This window comes from Rhinoderma darwinii, chromosome 4 (assembly GCF_050947455.1).
Source record: "Rhinoderma darwinii isolate aRhiDar2 chromosome 4, aRhiDar2.hap1, whole genome shotgun sequence".
In the NCBI taxonomy this organism is placed as follows: Eukaryota; Metazoa; Chordata; class Amphibia; order Anura; family Rhinodermatidae; genus Rhinoderma; species Rhinoderma darwinii.
In genome coordinates this window covers 369,499,377-369,518,261 of record NC_134690.1, presented here as the reverse complement: position 1 = coordinate 369,518,261, position 18,885 = coordinate 369,499,377, and the positions used below count along the sequence as shown (strand labels likewise).

The 18,885-nt window shown below is 44.1% G+C and overlaps 1 protein-coding gene across 5 annotated transcripts; it reads right to left on the bottom strand.

Annotated features, from left to right (window-relative positions):
* Window positions 1–327: 327 nt before the first annotated feature.
* Window positions 328–12,582, bottom strand: SNRPB2 (small nuclear ribonucleoprotein polypeptide B2). Of its 5 annotated transcripts, none has more exons than XM_075863102.1 (8): window positions 12,442–12,458; window positions 11,585–11,643; window positions 9,513–9,596; window positions 8,323–8,495; window positions 6,456–6,596; window positions 5,074–5,121; window positions 2,293–2,381; window positions 328–656 (listed from the first exon to the last, which is right to left on the bottom strand). In XM_075863102.1, exons 3-8 carry the CDS (start codon window positions 9,574–9,576, stop codon window positions 497–499), a joined length of 675 nt encoding a protein of 224 aa, XP_075719217.1. In that variant the 5' UTR covers window positions 9,577–9,596; window positions 11,585–11,643; window positions 12,442–12,458; the 3' UTR covers window positions 328–496. The 5 variants fall into 5 exon arrangements, with proteins under 5 accessions (XP_075719217.1, XP_075719214.1, XP_075719216.1 ...); XM_075863099.1 differs by lacking the exon at window positions 12,442–12,458 and adding an exon at window positions 12,231–12,406; XM_075863101.1 differs by lacking the exons at window positions 11,585–11,643; window positions 12,442–12,458 and adding an exon at window positions 12,502–12,582.
* Between the last annotated feature and the right edge of the window lie 6,303 nt (window positions 12,583–18,885).

The window sequence follows — 18,885 nt, the reverse complement described above, 5'->3', positions numbered from 1 at the left end:
TGGGAAAACATAAGCAGTTTTAAGGAGGATAAGCATTTCCTATGTATATATTATAACGTGGCGTGTACCATTACTATATACAGACATGTCAATGGAAAGTTTTATATGAATAATTCCAATCAGTAGGTGATCTACACATTTCATCCACATTATTTTTGGCAAGAAATCAGTCCAGGATGCGGCTTATCTCCTCCTCTTGAGATCATTGGACTGGTCCTGCAGGGACGCTACAATACAGCATCTATAAACGCAGCTTCACTTCTATAGAACTTTTCATTGGTTCATCACGTGACCTAAAATGTCACATTAGTAACTAAAAGTCAGATCTTTAAACAAAGGTTAAAAGAAACATTTATTTGTACAAAATTAGAATCTGAATGGATGCCAAAGGAAACATTTCTCCTGTATGTCTAGATTTGAACAGAAATGATACATCTTTGAAAAGAAAACATTTTTTTAAAAAAAAGTTATAAATAAGTCCAGCAAAGTCAATAGTTTATTTCTTGGCGTATGTGATCTTCATAGCATGAGACGGTGTAATCTTAAATCCTTGAAGTGCATCTCGTGCGGACCCTGCCTGTGTCTCATTTTCAAACTCTACAAAGGCAATATCATGCCTACCAGGAACCAGACGAACTTCTTTGAAGCCGGGGAACCTGGGGAAAACATAAAAGGAAATTACGAACTCAGAATACAGAATAGACACATTCTTTCCGTAGAGTTTTGTAACTAAAATCACTAGGATTATTTACCACGTTTATCATAGAACACAAACAAAAATAAAAGCTAAAAAGTCAATTAGAGGAGCTTTTAAATAAAAAAAAACATTCACGTCTTACAGTGGAACATAAATTAGGCCGACAGTACATAGGATATAAATATACATAGGACATAAATATACATATTCTACATCTAGATACAAGGTTATCAGGGCTGTACAATTGCCAATCTACACGTTTCCATACCAACTGAATATTTGCTGCTCTCTATGCATAATCCTCTCTGCTGTCCTCTGCACCAGGAGCCAAGAGCAACAGAGGACTCACTAGAACATATAGTAAAAGTCTACACCCCATAGAGGGTACAGCCATATTGCAATGTGGAGGGTAAAGTTAATGGCAGCGCAGGTCAGCACGCAGAATTGAGGTTTCAAGCACAAGGAGGAAAGATCAAGAGTAAAGTCAGAAAGTATTGTTATCCTGGAATAGTGAACGCTTGGAACAAACTTCCAGTTGATGTGGTGGAAATAACTTATTCGTCAATCGTGTGAAAGCTTCTCAGAGCATAAAAGCGTGCGCACATTAGGATAGGACCCTTAGTACCAGCTGGGCATCATTCAAATGCACCTGACTAGCCGAGTATTATTGCTGCCATGTGCACTACTTTAAAGCCAGATTAATCTTATAGCAACTTCCATCCACCACGTCATAGTACAGGTTCACAAACAAAAGAAGAGTGAAGCAGCACAGGTCCCGATAAATGGGATGGTGTCACGCGGTCCTACATCGGACAAACCACGTCCTATCTAATGCAATCTTATCACCAATGGTCGGACAACAGCACACATCTCCAAAAAACAATCGGAAAAAAAGTCCGTGTCTGTAGGGTCTTTCTCTAGCCAATCGTACAGGTCATCAAAAGCCGGTTCCACAAACATGACAGAGTTCAGTAAACACCAATGACCTTCACAGTCACCAGTTCTTAACCCTATAGAGCGCCCAAGTGACTGCATGAATGTGCAGGCAACAAGTGTACAGGTACTGTGCGGGGGCAAATGCCCTTTTACACGAGCCAATGAACGGGCCAATGAGCGCTAACATGAACGTTTGTTCCCGATCATTGCCCTGTGTAAATAGGTAGATCAGCCAATGAACAAGAAAAACACATGTTTATTGGCTGATCTGCTTGTTTATACGGGCAATAAACTGGTCGCTAGTCGGCAGTACATCTCAATGTGTAAACCGGGAGATGTGCTGCACACTATGGAAATGTAAGGGAACGAACGATCGTAGTAACGATCACTTGTCCCCATACATAACAGATCATTGCTCCTTGTGAAAGGAGCAAACGAGTCCCGATCGGCTCTTGTTTAACAGCCCACGTTGGGCCGTGAAAAAGGAGTCTAATCCTGCCAACATAGACCAGACTCTCTAAGGGCATAGGGAACTCCAACCCTACAATGGTCTATCCAGTATACTGAATATAGTGCAGTATCATCCAAATAGATATATGAACATAGAGCATATACTGTAGAGGTTTTAAAACAAAATATATAAAATGTATAATACTTACTGATTAAACAACATTGAAAGCATCATCTCATTGGTTTCTTCAGGTAGATTATTCAAGAAAAGGATGTAATTTGGTGGATTGTCTGGCACCTAATTTAATGCAAAAAAACATTAGTAAAATAACTAAAGAATTACAAGAGTAAGGCCCCAATCACACGACCATATTTTCATTTATCCCGAAATACTGTCCGTAAATACGGATCCATAGCCATCCGTATTTCATGTGTTTACACGGAAAGGTGTCTGTAAATACGGTACGTATTGCATCCGTATATACGGACCTGTAAAAAAACAGAGGGAGGATGCAAATAATATCAACATGTTGCGAAGCAACGCTTCCATAAATACGGAGGGTATACGGATGCGGATCCGTAGCCGTCCGTATTTACGGAGCTCCTATAGACTTCTATGGGAGAGTCCTTGCCGTAATTACTGACAAGAATAGGACCGGCTCTATAATTTTTTCAGCACGGACACCCATCAGTAAAAGTACTGAAAGGTGTCCGTGGCCAATAGAAATGAATGGGTCAGGCCCCATGCACACGACCGTGCCCGCAATCACGGCCCGAGATTGCGGGCACGGCGGGCCGCTGACTGACAGCCGCATTTTCGGGCCGTGCTCCCATACAAAGTATGGGAGCACGGCCCGCAAAATGCGAAAGAACGGACATGTTCCATAATTCCCGGAACATTTCCACGGCACTGACGCCCTTCCGTAGTGCTACGGAAAGGTGTCTGTGTTCAATGAAAGTGAATGGCTACGTTTTTGCGGATCGCAGTTGCGGTCTGCAAAGACGGAGGTTTTTTGCTGTCGTGTGCATGGGGCCTCAGTAATTACTGATGAAAAATACGGTCGTGTGCATGGGGCCTAATAGTTAGAAGCTTTGCATCACTGGTGTATGCAATTTAGGAACAGGCTTTAAAGAAGTTTCCTGATGATATCTTACGGACATGCCATAAAAGTATAAGGGTCAGTTCACACATAGTTCTTTGACGCGGAAACCTCGTCGGAAAACGCGCCAGAAAAAGCCTCCCATTGACATCAATAGGAGGCAGAGAAAGTGTATTTCATGGCGTTTTTGCCAATCGGCGCTCAATGGGCGCGGGAAAAAAGCCGCAAAAAAAGCGCCAAACTTTCTGCCTGCAAAATTTTCTGCCTGCAAAAAACTCAATGTGAACATACCCTAAGACTTGTGTGTGGGGGTCTGAATCCCCCATTAATTCCAAGGATGGCATCCCAGAATCAAGTCCCATTTGAAAATTTGGATGACAAGTGAAATAAACTAACAATCCAAAACAGCCATATAAAAAGTGCTAGACTTTCATAGCAGGAAAGACAGGATTTTTAGTACTGAAAAGTTCCAAAACATGATCGAGATTAGTAAGAATTACTTAGAGAGCCATGATAAGGCTGCGTTCACATCTGCTTCAAAGCTCCGTTCCGACGTCCCGTCGCAGCTTTCCGTCGGAACGGAGCCCTGACTGACACAAACGGAAACAATAGGTTTCCGTCTCCATTGATTTCAATGGCGACGGATCCGGTGCCAATGGATTCCGTTTGTCTCCGTTGAGCAAGAGTTCCGTTGTTTTAACGGAATCAATAGCGTAGTCGACTACGGTATTGATTCCGTCAAAACGACGGAACCCTTGCACAACGGAGACAAACGGAAACCATTGGCACCGGATCCGTCACCATTGAAACCGATGGTGATGGAGACGGAAACCTATGGTGTCCGTTTTTGTCAGTCAGGGCTCCGTTCCGACGGAACATCGTAACGGAGCCCTGACGCAGATGTGAACACAGCCTAAGACATCAAAACACGATGGCTGTTTACCTTTAGGTGGGTTATCCCACTGCATCTCTGTTCTTGGTTCTAATTCCCACTGATCAGACTAAGAGCATGTCACCAGTTTATGAACGCCCTATCTCCTAACTAATCTAATAGGCTCTGTCACGATGATAACTAGAGAAAATTGTGTCCAAAGCGATTCTTATTTCAAGTTATAAGATTTTTTTCTAAATATGCTAATGAGCCTATACTTGACAGATGGGCGGTAACTCTTTGTTTTCTGTGGGTGGTGTTCTACTTGGTCTGCATGATGTTGTCCAATCAGCATCATACAGCTTCTCGCCCTTCCCTCCCCAGCCCAGCGTGATCTCAGCTTCAATAGCGGGATCACGATATGCTGTCAATTCCAGCCACAGGTCCTTCAACTCAGCAACTCCGCACTCCTCCAGCAAGACTGTCCCTGCATCGCATCCAACCATACCAGGACGACTGCCTGCAACGGCTGGAGGCGATGCGTCGCTGTGTTGAAGGACCTGCAGCTGTAATTAACACCACAGCATGATCCCGCTATTGAAGCGGAGATCACGTTGGGCAGGGAAGGGGGAAGAAGCTGTATGATGCTGATTGGACAACATCATACAGATAAAATAACATCACCCACAGAGAAAATGAAGAGTTACCACCCATCTGTCAAGTATAGGCTCATTAGAATATATATAAAAAAGTTTGGGAACAATTTTCAATGTAGTGATCATCACGACAGAACCTATTAGATTAATTATAAGATAAAGCATTAATAAACTAGTGAGATCCTCTTTAAATGAACTCCGTTTTATAGAAGTTCCCCGTGGCCTCCCACATGTAATAACTATGACGGGAAAATCCTTTTGAATCACCAGTTACTTCAAAATATATTCAGAACTAAAACAATTTTACTACAAACAGATTCTCCAACATTTGCTGGCTTTGAATTACACAAATCATCAGTTTACCAGTTGGTTCTGGGGTCCTCCAGGTGACATGGTTTCTGTTTCTGGAGTCTAAAAAGAAAATGACCAAAATTAAGACACAGACAAAAGAATAATATGTAAATGAGTGGGACGTGGACAAGAACAGGCTTCATTCAGGGGAAAGCTTAAAGAGAGTGAGTGAGTGAGTGTGAGTAAAAGTAAGTGAACCCCCTAACATTTACAACCTTTTTGGCCCTTTCCTCCCAGTAAACGTGTTTCCGCTCTTTAATATTTCTAGGATTGCAGCTTGGTCATGGACTCCTGCACTTACATTCTCTGGTAAAATGTTTTCATACACCTTTGAATTCATTGTTCCCTCAATGATTACAAGGTGACCTGGCCCTGGGACAATAAAGCAGCCCCAAACCATGACGCTCCCTCCACCATGCTTCATAGTTGGGTGAGGTTTTGGTGTGCAGTGTTCTTTCTCCATAGTGTTGTGCATTTGTGCTAAAAAGTTCCACTTGTGTCTCATCTGGCCATAGAACATTTTCCCAGAAGAATCGTGGAATAATAAGAGGTCTCGGTCAAACTTGAGACAGGCTGCAATGTTTGTTTTTGTCTTTTTCTCTGGACAGCAGCAGCTTCGTTCGCGGTGTTCTTCCATGAACACCATTCTTGTTCAGTGTTTTTCTAATAAGTGGACACATGAACAGAGGTTTTTGCAGTTTTGACGGTCTTTAGTAGAATTTTTACGGTCACCTATGGGTATTTTAACTTTTTTCGGATTGCTTGTTGCGATCTTAATAGGACTCCCACTCCTATCGAGAGTAGCAGTAGTCCCGAGCGCTCTACATTCATAGACAATTATGTCTAATGATGCATTGAAGCCTTTGAGTCTCAAGCGTCTCTATAACATCTTCCGATAGTTGTCTCATGGTTCACACTAACCAATCTTTCTTGTGAAGAACAGATTTGTCAGCAATCAGGCTGTGTGTGCCTTTATTTAATGGGCAAAACACCTGTGAAAGCCGCACTTCCAATCTCATCTTTTTAATTGAAGCCACTTTTGCTAACTAGCTCTTGGAGAAATCATTAACACAGAGGTTCACTTACTTTTTCTCCCTACACTGTGGATGTTTACTCTATGTGCTCAATTAAAGACAAATACAATGTAATTAAACTAATAATACACAAACTGTTATACTGTTCATGTCTAGAATTGTTACTTAGAAAATAATCAGACCACATTTTAGGAGTAATCAATGCAGAATAGCAAATATACATATTTAGTAGAAGTAGATTTTTTTTAGTTGCTCACATGCATCCACAAAGAAAAGTTTTGCAGTTCGTATAATGTAGCCAATATGGAAGTGCCAGCTCCCTGTGAATTACGGACAGATGCAGGGAATCCTACAACTTACTTGTGTTGGCTTCTTATTTGCGGCATTAGTTGCTTGCTCTTGAGGTTTGTTCTTTTTCTTGTCTTTCTTCTTATCCTTATCTCCAAACGTTCCACGCATTTTAGACACCAAGTCAGAATCCGTCTTTGCATACTGAACGCGCTGAAGGAGAAACCGATTATTACTACAGGAGAACGCATTAGAAGAATGAAGAAAAACATTTCTTTAGATAAACTATGTTCATTAAAAATAGAAACCACCTGATGGTAGGAACGGGTTTACACTATTTCAATGCCTTAATCAAGTCATTTCCACTTGTCTGATGCCCAGCGCCTCTGTTCCTTGCACCAAACAAATCTCGTCCTCTAGCACACAACCGTGTGTGTCGTCCCTTCTGTGATCCGTGGAAAGATCGGATAGTCGGATCAGTTTTCACTGACCCAATTCACCCATTGACTTGAATGGGTCTGTGAAAACTATTGGGTGCCATTAGGATGCCGTTAAAAAGGGCCCGAATTGCACTCGGTCGAGTGCAGGAGGGCTAGTCTCTCTGTAAAGGCAAAGCCAGGCATGGCGGATTTGTGGTGTGGATTTTGCATCGCAAATCCGCAGAAATTTAAATTACAATAAAAATGAATGAGGTTTTTAAAACCCTATCCACATGTAGCAGACAAAAAATTTGCAATGCAGAACACATGCAGATTGTTTGCGGATCTGTAGCAATTTCCATGGTGGAAAACGTATGCCACATAAGGCATCAGCCAAATGGCTTTCTTGCCGCAATTCTACCATGAAGGCCTAAATCACGCCGTCTCCGCTGAACATTTGATGTTGAAATTTTTCTGCTACTTGAACTCACTGAAGCATTCAAATGGGCTGTAATTGGAGGCTGGAGACTGGACTATACTTGTCCTGTGCAGGAGACATGACTCTTGGGTTTGCCTCCTGTGGCGATCCACATCAGAATCTCTTTAATTAAAGGACTTAATTGTTTTTGCTGCTGTACTTAAAAAAACGTAAAGTTCTTTCATTTACTGTATTGACCGACCTGCATTTCTTATATTAAAGATGTCTTTTTCTTTGCTTAGTTGAGCTGTTCTATTGTGAACAATTACAAACGGAAAGGTTGTGTTGACACGTCACGGTCAAAGTGTTTTGCCATGATTTTACCAAAATTGCGGCAGAACAAGCAAATTCACTGCGACATGTAAACACAGCCAAACTCAAAAAGAGCGATTTAAAGCATTTGTGCAGCGCCCCTCTCTTCTGGCGGGACAGTTGGCAAAGCAACGGACCGACGCCTGGCAGGTATCGTGCATGCATCCTATTCTAAAAAAAACAAAACACAAAGATGAAGAAAAACGCTGAAAAAAAAGGCACACAGTTATGTCTGCTATAAATGTCACTAAAGCGCCAAATGAAAGGTACATTAAATAAAAAAATAAATAAATAAATAAATAATTTCCGCTGTTCTACTCAGTCAAAGAAACAGAACAAAAATACCAGAAGCACCGATTCCGTTGTACATCGGCGCCCAATTGACTTTAATTGTTTCTGTCAGGGTGTTAGTGGTTTTACCGAAAACAATAGCGCAGCATGCTATGGTTTCCGGTATGTTCGGCCGGATCTGTGACGAAGGCCCCTTACAGAGCCTCCAACGCAAATGTGAACCGGACCTAAGCTGTAAGCAAATAGATCAAAATGTCTCTGATTCAAGAGAAACCAACATTCAGTCGGTGTATGTATGTATAGACCCACAATGTCAAATTCCATGGCGTTAATGAGGAGTGTGTTCAGTTCCTGAATGAGAAATAGCACAAATGTTTTACCAAATAACACATGATCTACAGACAGAATACATGCACAAAGAGAAGGTTATGCTACGTACCATTGGCTTATCATAAAAAGGAAAGCCTTGTAATTGCCGTAAAGCATTAGTGGCTGAGGCAAGCTCCTTAAAAATGACAAAGGCCTGACCCCTCATCTTTATGGTTTTTAAAGCCACGATATCCATTACATGGCCGAACTGTGAGAATAGCGCATACAGAGATCTCTTTATTTCTGTAAACAAAACACAATCATAATTGGTTAAAGTTGCTGAAAAAAAAATCTTACAATACCTTTCAAATACATATATACATTACATACTTAAAGGCGTTCTATACTTTTGCAGAACAACGGCATATAGGATATGTACAGATAGAGGCAGAGGTCGCAAAAGCATCTTCACAATTTGAAATCATTCTCATACACGAGACGGACTTTGAATGGGCGGGAGGTTGGCGTTTCAGTAAGAGGTAATGAATGACAACAGTAGCGTGATCTCAGGAGATAATTCTGTGCAGCGATTAAGTCCCACACAAACTTAACCGAAGTGTCGGGAGTGTGAATAAACATCGCGTCCTGGCTGGAGGTGATGTCTATTCACTGTCAAGACACTTCAGTAAAGTTAATGTGGGTGTATGTGACAGCACAGCGTGATCTCGCTAGATCACTATGTGATGAGTATAAATGGAGAGAAATGTATGACACTGATTGGTCACTGATTGGTCAGCGTCATATACTCATCTGTACAACGCCCACTTGGTCAAAAGTTAAAAACACCCAGTTGGGCATTAAGAAAGTAATTAGCATAAATCTAAAATTGTTCGTTACTTCCTCAAAAATAATCGTTTTTCAAAATAAAAAAACGTATCTACATTACAGCGCTTATCAGATTATGTAGGAGATAGGGCACTTATCTGGTGACAGAGCCTCTTTAAGCAGTTAGGCTCTATAGGGGTGTCAATGTGGCATGTACTGAAGCTGCCCATCGATCCCGCGCTGGTTGCCCAATATGGAAGTTTAAAGAAGGAAAGAATAGCAGCCTACATACAAACCAGCACCCCCAGCACATACACAAACGATCTGCAGTAAACACTGCGGAAGTTCTACAGTCTCACCGAAACATTTGCACTACAAAAACCGCACAGCCAATAAACACATCACAAGACAGCTGTCTCGCCGTTTTTGGCCGCACGGCACACTACTGCAACGTGTGAAGCCCTCCTAACTATGATAGGAGGATGAAAGCCTTACCATCCTTCTTAATTTTATCATTCAAGTTGTTGATGTAAACCGTGTGATTTGGCCGAATATCCATTGTGGTAACGGTCTGTAGATCTGGAAGAAAACAAATTCTTGATTAGAACGCACAGAGGAAAATATTTAACGCCATTAAAGTGTAAACACAATATGGTCTTTAAAGATTAAAGGGTAACTAAACGTTCAACAAACTTCGGACACGTCATAGTGAAATGTCAGAAGTGTTGATTGGTGGGGGTGGGAGCACTTCGACCCCCACCAATCGCTAATACAAAGCAGCAGAAGAGCTCGTGTGACCAATGAGCCACTTTGTTTCTGTTCGACTTTTTCCAGAAATCAACATAGCGGTGTACGGCTGTAGAAAGTCTGAGCCCGTACTCCAGTACAGCGGCTTTCAGGAAAAAGCCGAACAGAAACTAAGCGGCTGAGCGCTGACACGAGCGCTTCTGCTGCTTTGTATTAGCGATTGGTGGGGGTCTCAGTGCTCAGACCCAATATCGCCTTAAGAGGCAACATAACCTGCAAGTGACTTGTCACCAGAACATACCTCTTTAACGTGGAGAATAACCATGTGGGGCGCCATAAGAAAGCACGCCCTTTAGCTGAGCAGGGCCATGTGGCTGCATCCACAACACCTCACATACTGAAGTGTCGTCACATTGTTCCACCAGTGTAGGAAATGAGCAGGTACAAGAGCACCCGCTGTCTTATGTTTCTTACAGAATCCGAATTAAAGGAGCCCTGCTGACAGATTTCCTTGGAAGGCTGAGTTCACACAGAGTTTTTTTGCAGGCGGAAAATCTGCCTCAAAATTCCATTTTGAAGCAGATTTTGCTCTGCCTGCACGCCGATTTCCGCTGCGTTTTTTGACCGCGGCCATTGAGCGCCGCAGGCAAAAAAATGCAGCGAAATACACTTTCTCTGCCTCCCATTGAGGTCAATGGGAGGTCAAAGACGTAAACGCCCGAAGATAAGGCATGTCGCTTCTTCTTGAGATGTTTTTTTCCGCTCCTGGGGGAAAAAAAAGGCTTCCGCCTCCCACTGAAATCAATGGGAGGCATTTTCATCCGTTTTGACATGTTTTCCGCGTCAAAAAAAACTCTGTGTGAACTGGCCCAAAGGGATGTTCTGAATTGTTATAAGGAGGCTGAAAAGGCTTAAAAGGGACCCCGTCTGTAGGTTTGGAGCCACTAAAACACCAGCATACAGTTACATTCCACACCTGCCTACTTCAAAAATGGAAGTTTAAAGAACAGTTAGGGCCCATTCACGCGAACAACGTCCGTGTGCAGAGCATCGAATTCACACACAGCACACGGACTCAGTGATTTCAATGGGGCCGTTCACACATGCGTGAGTTTTCACACCGCGAGTCAGTTGCGTGAAACTCACTTCATGTGCTATATTGGTGTGTTTTCACTATGCGCCCACTAAAGTCAATGGGTGGGTGAAAACGACGCACCGCACATGGATGTGCGTGATTTGCGCATGAATTTGTTTGAAAAAAAAGAAAATAAGATGTGCTTAGTGGGTGCGTGAATAACGCTTGATTCACACAAGCATGTTCGGTCCGTAAAGGACGGACGTATTTCGGCCACAAGTCCCGGACCGGACACAGTGCAGGGAGCCGGGCTCCTAGTAATATAGTTATGTACGACACTAGGAGTCCCTGCCTCTCTGCGGGACAACTGTCCCGTACTGTAATCATGTTTTCAGTACAGGACAGTAGCTCCACGCAGAGGCAGGGATGAATAATGTTTTGTTCATGTAACGCAATGTCACATGACGGTATTTAAGTATGGGGCAAAACACTAGTGAGGGCAACAATTGGCGCGATCATAGAATCCCTACGTTAATGGAGACCAGAAACTAGAAATGAAGGGTTAAAACAGAACTAAGAATCCGGAACAGATTATTATAAGATTTGTTCAAACTAATAAACCCATCCCGCCTGTCACAACCCAGAAAATCACTACTAGTTCCAGCAAACAAGAGGGGTTGATTGAATAATGAGAAGTTGTGTAATCAAGTATACTTGTGTATCAATTAGCTATGGCTTCCAGTACCTCTGCTTGTAGTCAATGAATGGGAAGATCTTGGTTTACTTTCTGGGATGGAGTCTGTTCTGGTTAGAAGATGATCAGGAGCAGAGAGAACAGGATGTATCACACAAGTGGCACATAAAAACACTTTCCAACATGGCGAATTTGCGGTGCATATTCCGCACCGCAAAACCGCAGCGGTGTACAGTACACGAGGCGGCAGGGATTTCCAGAAACAGACTAGCACTTGCTACCCATTGAAGTGAATGGGAGTTCAAGAAACAGTGTAGCAAAATGTGCTCAGCAACTACCAAAAAAAAAACACCCACATCATCAGTGGCCGTAGGATGGGTGTCAGGGGGCCACATTCTAGAGACTGGGTCCCAGAGATAGGACCTGCATCTATCGGGCATTCATGGCATATTCTGGGGTCATGCCATAAATACCCAAGATGTACGGTAAAAACCCCTTTAAGTGACAGATCCCGCACTGCTGTATCATTGCAGAATTAGGCGGATCTTCGAATCAGGATCACCCCAGTCAGTGCTATAGTGGCGGCCATATTTGTTGTCACCCAGCTTTCCCATAAACCGATATAACAAACTCCTCATGTTACATGTACTGACTGAACAACCCTGGGAGACACGATCAGCCACAATAAACAACGTACAACATGCAGCTACCAGTCCGAACATGCCCGGTCCACATCTACAGTTCCATCACGTCTATAATATCTCCACGTTATTATTATCAGCCCTGCACTCCGCCTCGGGGGAAGTAACGAGCAAGCACTATCTTCCCTCACGTTTTACTGGCGCGCACCCCTCTAACGCCGCACCGATACACGACAGTTTATCGGAGCAAAGCCGGCAGCAACATACCACATAACACACTATCATGCTGCCATTCATACGATAAAAAAATTGCCCTCCACTACTTACCGTGCAAACGCTAGCTGGCGCTTTACGGCAACGCGCTGACGTCACTGAACTTTTCCCTCCCAGCAACTACACGTTCATCATGTGACGTGAGACGCAAGTGACGTAAAATGTGTGGATCACGTGGCTGAAGCTACGGCGGCCATCTTTTTGGTGGCAGGGGAAGTGTAAATCGGTCAATTGACTCCGTGCAGTTATTGTTTATTTAGTGCTGTCATCTGCAACCTGTTGCTCTCTGATTTTTCTGAAACTTCAACTACAATTGTAGTTTCACAACAGCTGGCGAGCCACAGGTTGCAGATCACTAATTGTGTTGGAGCATCTGTCGCAAATATCGTCAGATTTGACGCAAAGAAAAGTGCTGCATGTAGCGCTTTTCTTCCCGTTAAACAATGGAACCCAAGAGATCCAATTATAAGTTAGTTGGTTCTGTCTGGCGTCTGCGGTATGCGTCGCATTACAGATCCGTCACTATGTCCGTTATAGACGGAAGATACAACGAACATGTGAACAGAACCTAAGTGAAGCTTGTAAGCGACGGTGCTCTATAATCTATTTGTGATGAGATTTAGACTAGGGTTACAAGGCAACTTTGACATGGCCAAAGATCGTTATGAGCCATAGTTGCCAACATTTTAAATATTTTTCAAGGGACACTTAGGCCTAGTTCACAAGAGTTTTTTGCAGGCGGAAAAATCTTGCCTCAAAATTCCTTGAGGAATTTTGAGGCAGATTTTGACCTGCCTGCTATGTCTTTGCCGCGTTTTTCGGCAAAAAACGCTTTCTCTGGCTCCCATTGATGTCAGAGACGGAAACGGCTGAAGAACGGATGCTTCTTTTTCCTGCTAGCGTTTTTTCCGCTCGCTGGAAAAAACGCCTCCTCCTCTCATTGAAATCAATGGGGGACGTTTTCGGCAGTTTTTTTACGCTGTTTTCGCATCAAAAACAGCTCCAAAAAACAATGTGTGAACAGTGCCTTAGGGTGTTGTGTCTTTGGGTGTGGCTTATATGATAGGTGTGTCTAGTGGGCGCGGCTTTACAGAATTTCTGCATGTAAATAAACAAAAATGTCTGCACTAGTTTGGCTGACAACTACTATGGTGGCCGGTATCACTCTGGTTATCCGGTTGTTTACAGGCAGGTGATGTCTCACTTTATCACTAGGGCTAGGCGATATGTGCTGACCACTACTGGCTAGGGATGCATCGAAACTTCTATACTGTTTCGATACCGTGCATCCCCAAACGATTCGATACCGTTGTTTCATGTATTTAGATACTGAGCTGTATAGTAACACATGAATGTATGAGAGCGGGGCTGCGGCTGTGTAAGACAACCATTGCACTGCTCCTGAATCCTGACAAGTGCGCGCGGTCAGTCATGCTGCCAGTGCTGCACTAATGATTGCCGGCACTGAAAACCGAACATGGCGGGCGCACTGCAAAACACCCCCATGTTCTGTCCTCAGTGCCTGAAAACGCAGCGCCGGCTGCATCACCTCATGCTGACCGCGCGCGCACTTAATGTCAGGAGCGGGGCAATGGCTGTATTACACAGCCGCAGCCCTGCTCTATAACGGCGGAGATCAGAGAAAACTCTCTGCCGCTATTCCCCTGAATTCTGCGATCAAAGCTGACTGCAGCATTCAAAAGTTAAGTGAGAAGGGGGGATGCCCCTTGGATCGCGTCACAGAAATTCCCTGTGACGCGATTGAGGGACATACCATATATGGGCAGACAGCCCAGGGTCTATTGAAGGACCCCAGGGCTGTCTTACCATATTTCCTGTTAGGACATACTGAGGTAAGTCCTAACAACTGCCTGTGTACTATACATACAGAGGATAATGTACTGGCATATATCTGATATATGCCAGTACAGTAAAGTTTAAAAATACAGTAATATTAAATTTAAATAAATACACATACACTTTTTTTTTTTTTTTACAATAAACATTAAAATAAGTCTCAATACATAAAATATGCACATATTCGGTATTGGCGCGGCCGTAATAACCTGCACAACATTTTATTTGCGTCATTTATGATGTGTACGCTGTAAAAAAAACAAACTTTTCACTTATTAATGTGAGGCACGAGGTGTGATGAATTTAACCTCCATGTGCCTCACATTAATAGTAATTAACCCCATCATGTACCTTACACATTAACCCATTATGACTGAGAAACATAATGGGGTTAATTACTATTAATGTGAGGCACGTGGAGGTTAAATTCATCATCACACCACGCGCCTCACATCAGAAAATGGAACAACTTTTTTTTTTTATTACTGTTAGCATAGTATCGTTTTGGTATCGAAATCGCAATACTAAACGAAGTATCGGTATCGAAGTCCAAATTCTGGTATCGTGACATCCCTACTACTGGCAGCGTAAAAACCAGCGTAGATATTACCACACTCAGTGCCCCCTGTAGATGGTGCTCCACACTGCCCCCAGTAGATATTGCCACACACTGCTCCCTGTAGATAGTGCTACCAACTGCTTCCTGTATATAATGCCACAGTGCCCCCTGTAGATAGTGCCACACTGCTCCCTGTAGATATTGCCACGCAATGCTTCCTGTAGATTTTTCTACAGACTGCTCCTTGTAGATAGTGCCACATAACCGCCCGTGGATAGTGCCCCCTCATTTTAGTGCCACAGTGCCCTCTTTAGATAATACCACAGTGCCCTCTGTAGATTGTGCCACACACCCATGTAGATGATGCCACACAGCCCCCCTGACGACATCACTGTCCATGTATGCCAATGCTCTGGCCCGGGGATTCCACTGCAGGAGGAGCCCCTGACTTCACTGTCCTTATATGGACAGTGACGTCAGGGGCTCCCTCTATGAGCGGAATCCCTGGCCAGAACATCAGCAACGCTCTGGCCGGGGATTCCGGTGCGCCAGAAGGAGTGAATGGCAGAGCAGGAAGCGGATAGTTTACGGCGCTGATACCATACACTGCTATTCTTATGTATTGCAGTGTATTATATCTTTAAAGGTCTATTAAGCCCCAGCCTCTGGCAGCGCTTAATAAGAGAAAAGGCATGGCAGACCTGGGGGCCTTCATTAGGTCCCCAGTCTGCCATGGCAACCATCGACACCCCATGATCGAGTCGCGATGTGATGACAGCCCCCCTCTTTCTAACAGCTTAGATGTTGTGGTCATTATCTAAATGGTTAAGAGCGGAGTTATCTCTGATCCCAGCCTTTAGACAAGGATTAGACAGCCTGTGAGCTTGCTCCATACTCCATACGTACACTTACATCATGATGGGTTAAGGGGTTAATTGTGCATTGATTAAGCTTTATTTACCTTAGAACTCTTTTGAAGTGCCCCTCCAGTTATATGCATAAATTAATATGTTTCAGGTCAAACTATAAAGTTTTTTTAAAAATTTCACTTTCTTTAGATTTCACTAGCATCTGTGCTGCACAAAATTACATAAAAGCTTTGACTTGCGCCTACTATTGAAGACCCTCGTGTAAGGGTCCTCTTACACGGACCCATGTGCTCCTTGATCGCCGCTCGTTTGCTCCTTTCACAAGGAGCTATGTATGGGGTCGTGTGCTCATTACTACGATTGCTTGTCCCCATACAGTTCTATCATGTCGGTTTACACAGGGAGATGTGCTGCCGACAACTATAATATTTTAGGCTGCGTAATCGATACAATCTGCCAATGAACAAGCGTTTGCTCGTTCATCGACTGATCGTCGTCCTGTTTACACAGGGAAATTATCGGGAATGACCGTTCTGTGAACACTCGTTTGCCTGATAATTGGCCAGAGTAAAAGGGCCTTTACTTACCCACTGACATCAATAGGGAATTAGAGCTGCTTAAAAAAATAAATCGTTCGAAATCGCTTCCTGGAAGCGTTTTTTTCCCGCGAGCGCAGGAAGAAAAAGCGACATGCCCTTCCTTCGGGCAATTCCGCCTCTGACTTCAATGGGAGGCAGAGAAAGCGTTTTTCACTGCGTTTCTTGCCCGCGGCGCTCAATGGCTGTGGCCGAAAAACGCGGCATACGGCAGCAAGGCAGGTCAAAATCCACCACAAAATTCCAGACGGAATTTCTGCCTGCAAAAAACTCAGTTAACAGGGCCTTAGGCCTCATTCACACGGCAGGGTTTCCCGGCCGGTTGCCGGCCGTTCATAAATCGGCCGGCACCCGGCTGCATTAGGAATGATAGACCCCTAATGGGGCTATTCACACGACCGATTTTTTGACGGCCGGGAAATCCGTCCGTCAAAAAATAGGACATGCTCTATCTTTGCCCGGGCACCCGGCCGCCCGGCTCCCATAGAAGTCTATGGGGCCGGGTCATACACGGCCATCACCGGAATGTGTTCCGAGTGATGGCCGGGTTTCCCGGCGCTTGCGCTCTATCTCCTCCTCCTCACAGCGCAGAGTGCATGTGAGGAGGAGGAGTTGATGCCATTCTGACGAATGGCATCGCTGTACACTGTGTTGCAGGGCCGGGGTGTACAGCAGGTGGAGGGAGCGCTGCGCTGGCTCCCTTCCCCTGCTTGTTAAAAGCACCCTGGCTCGGCGACACCTTCGATGGCGCCGCTAGTAGCAGCAGCTGCTGCTGCTGCTACTACTGCAGCGACGCCACTATAGCAGAGCAGGGAGGTATCTCCCCGCTCTGCTATGTGCTAGCCGCACTTTAGCTCCTTAAAGGAGCGGAATCCCCGTGTTCTCGGGGATTCCGCTCCTGGACAGAGCGCTTGATGTCTCTGTCCATATCTGGGCAGTGACATCAGGGGAAACTCCTGAAGCGGAATCCCCGAACACATGGGGATTCCCCTTCAGGAGCTGCCGCTGATGTCACTGTCCGGATCTGCCCGGCCCGGCACAGATGCATAACTTTATGCAAACCGGCCGGGCAAAATGGCCGATTTTACCGGCCGACACTCGGACTCGGGAACGACCCGGTCGTGTGAATCCCGCCTTAGAGTACCCAGGCTTTATGTTTGGTACATGGCGGTAGATGTTATCAGTGGGTTTTGAGTCGAGAGCGCTAGAAAGTAGGGATTTCGGCATACTCATGCCCCACCAAGTTCTCCTGACTTCACTGTGAATATTTCATTCTCAACTAGCTAAGCTAACAGTCTGTAATATCTTGTCAGATTTACTCACAGAAAAGTTAGTGAAGCAATTGGAGGCTGAAGTGGTGGCACAATAATCGTTAAAGCGCTGCAGCCCCTTTTTTTGGGGGCAATCAGTGGGTTTTTGGCTCATTGACCCACACTGATAACATCTGAGAAATGTCCAAATTACCTGCCTAATGAGCTTGTCCTACCAATACCCAAAAAGTGGTGCTCACACAGCAATGATTGCCACATACCAATGGAAGGGAATACACGTGTGATCGCTGGGGTCCGACCACTGGGACCCCCGGTGACGAGGAGAACATGGGACCGAAAGTCTCCTGAAGTGCTCCATGAGAAAGCACTCTATTTATTTCTATGAAGCTGCCAGACACAGCGGTCCCAGAAGTCCCATAGAAATGAATAGAGCACTGGCCGAGCATGCACATCAGCGCCACATTCTCATGGGGGACTTTCGGTCCCATGTTCTCCTCATTGCTGGGGGTCTAAGCGGTCAGACCCCCAGTGATCACACAGGTATCCCCTGTCCTGTGGATAGGGGATACATGTCTTTTGTAGGAAAACCCCTTTAAAGCACCACAACTCCTTTGTTCTAGCAAATGGAGCGTGAGCTTGGTTCACGGACCCCCACAATAACATTCTTTGACGTGTTCCAAACTGACATTTTTTGACAATGCTCACACATCAATGATGGCCATATACTTAAGATGCCCATATGGGAGTATCCAAAGACAATCTTGCTCATATAAATATGGCCACTTATTGAAGAGCATTTTCTTCTAAAGAAAATAAAAAAATAACTAGTTACTAGTCTTTTTTTTATTTTTTTACACACTGTTGTCTATAAGCTCTGTCTGTATCTTCGCCGCATGTAAGTGACCCACAGCCATCTTCCCACGGGTGGTCAGGCAGGCACAGATGTGGTGCCCCATGCAATCACCTTGACATTCTTGTACATCATTTTGCAAGAAAGAAAAGTTGCATAACTTGACATTTGACAATTAATAAGCGTTATTTGAAGGAAAAACTGGAATGCTTCAATGTTTCCAAAAAATATACTTATGTCATTGGGGGATATGTGTGAAAAGCCATTGGACTGTGCCACTAGGACAGAGTTTAAAATAGTGAAAAAGTTTTTGGGAAATTATAGTTCATAGTTCACATAAAGTTCTTCCATTCTAGACCCAGTAAATACATTTCATCCCAGTGCGTTTTCATAAAACATGAAAAAAAATAATCCCAGTTAATATTGACTAGATTAA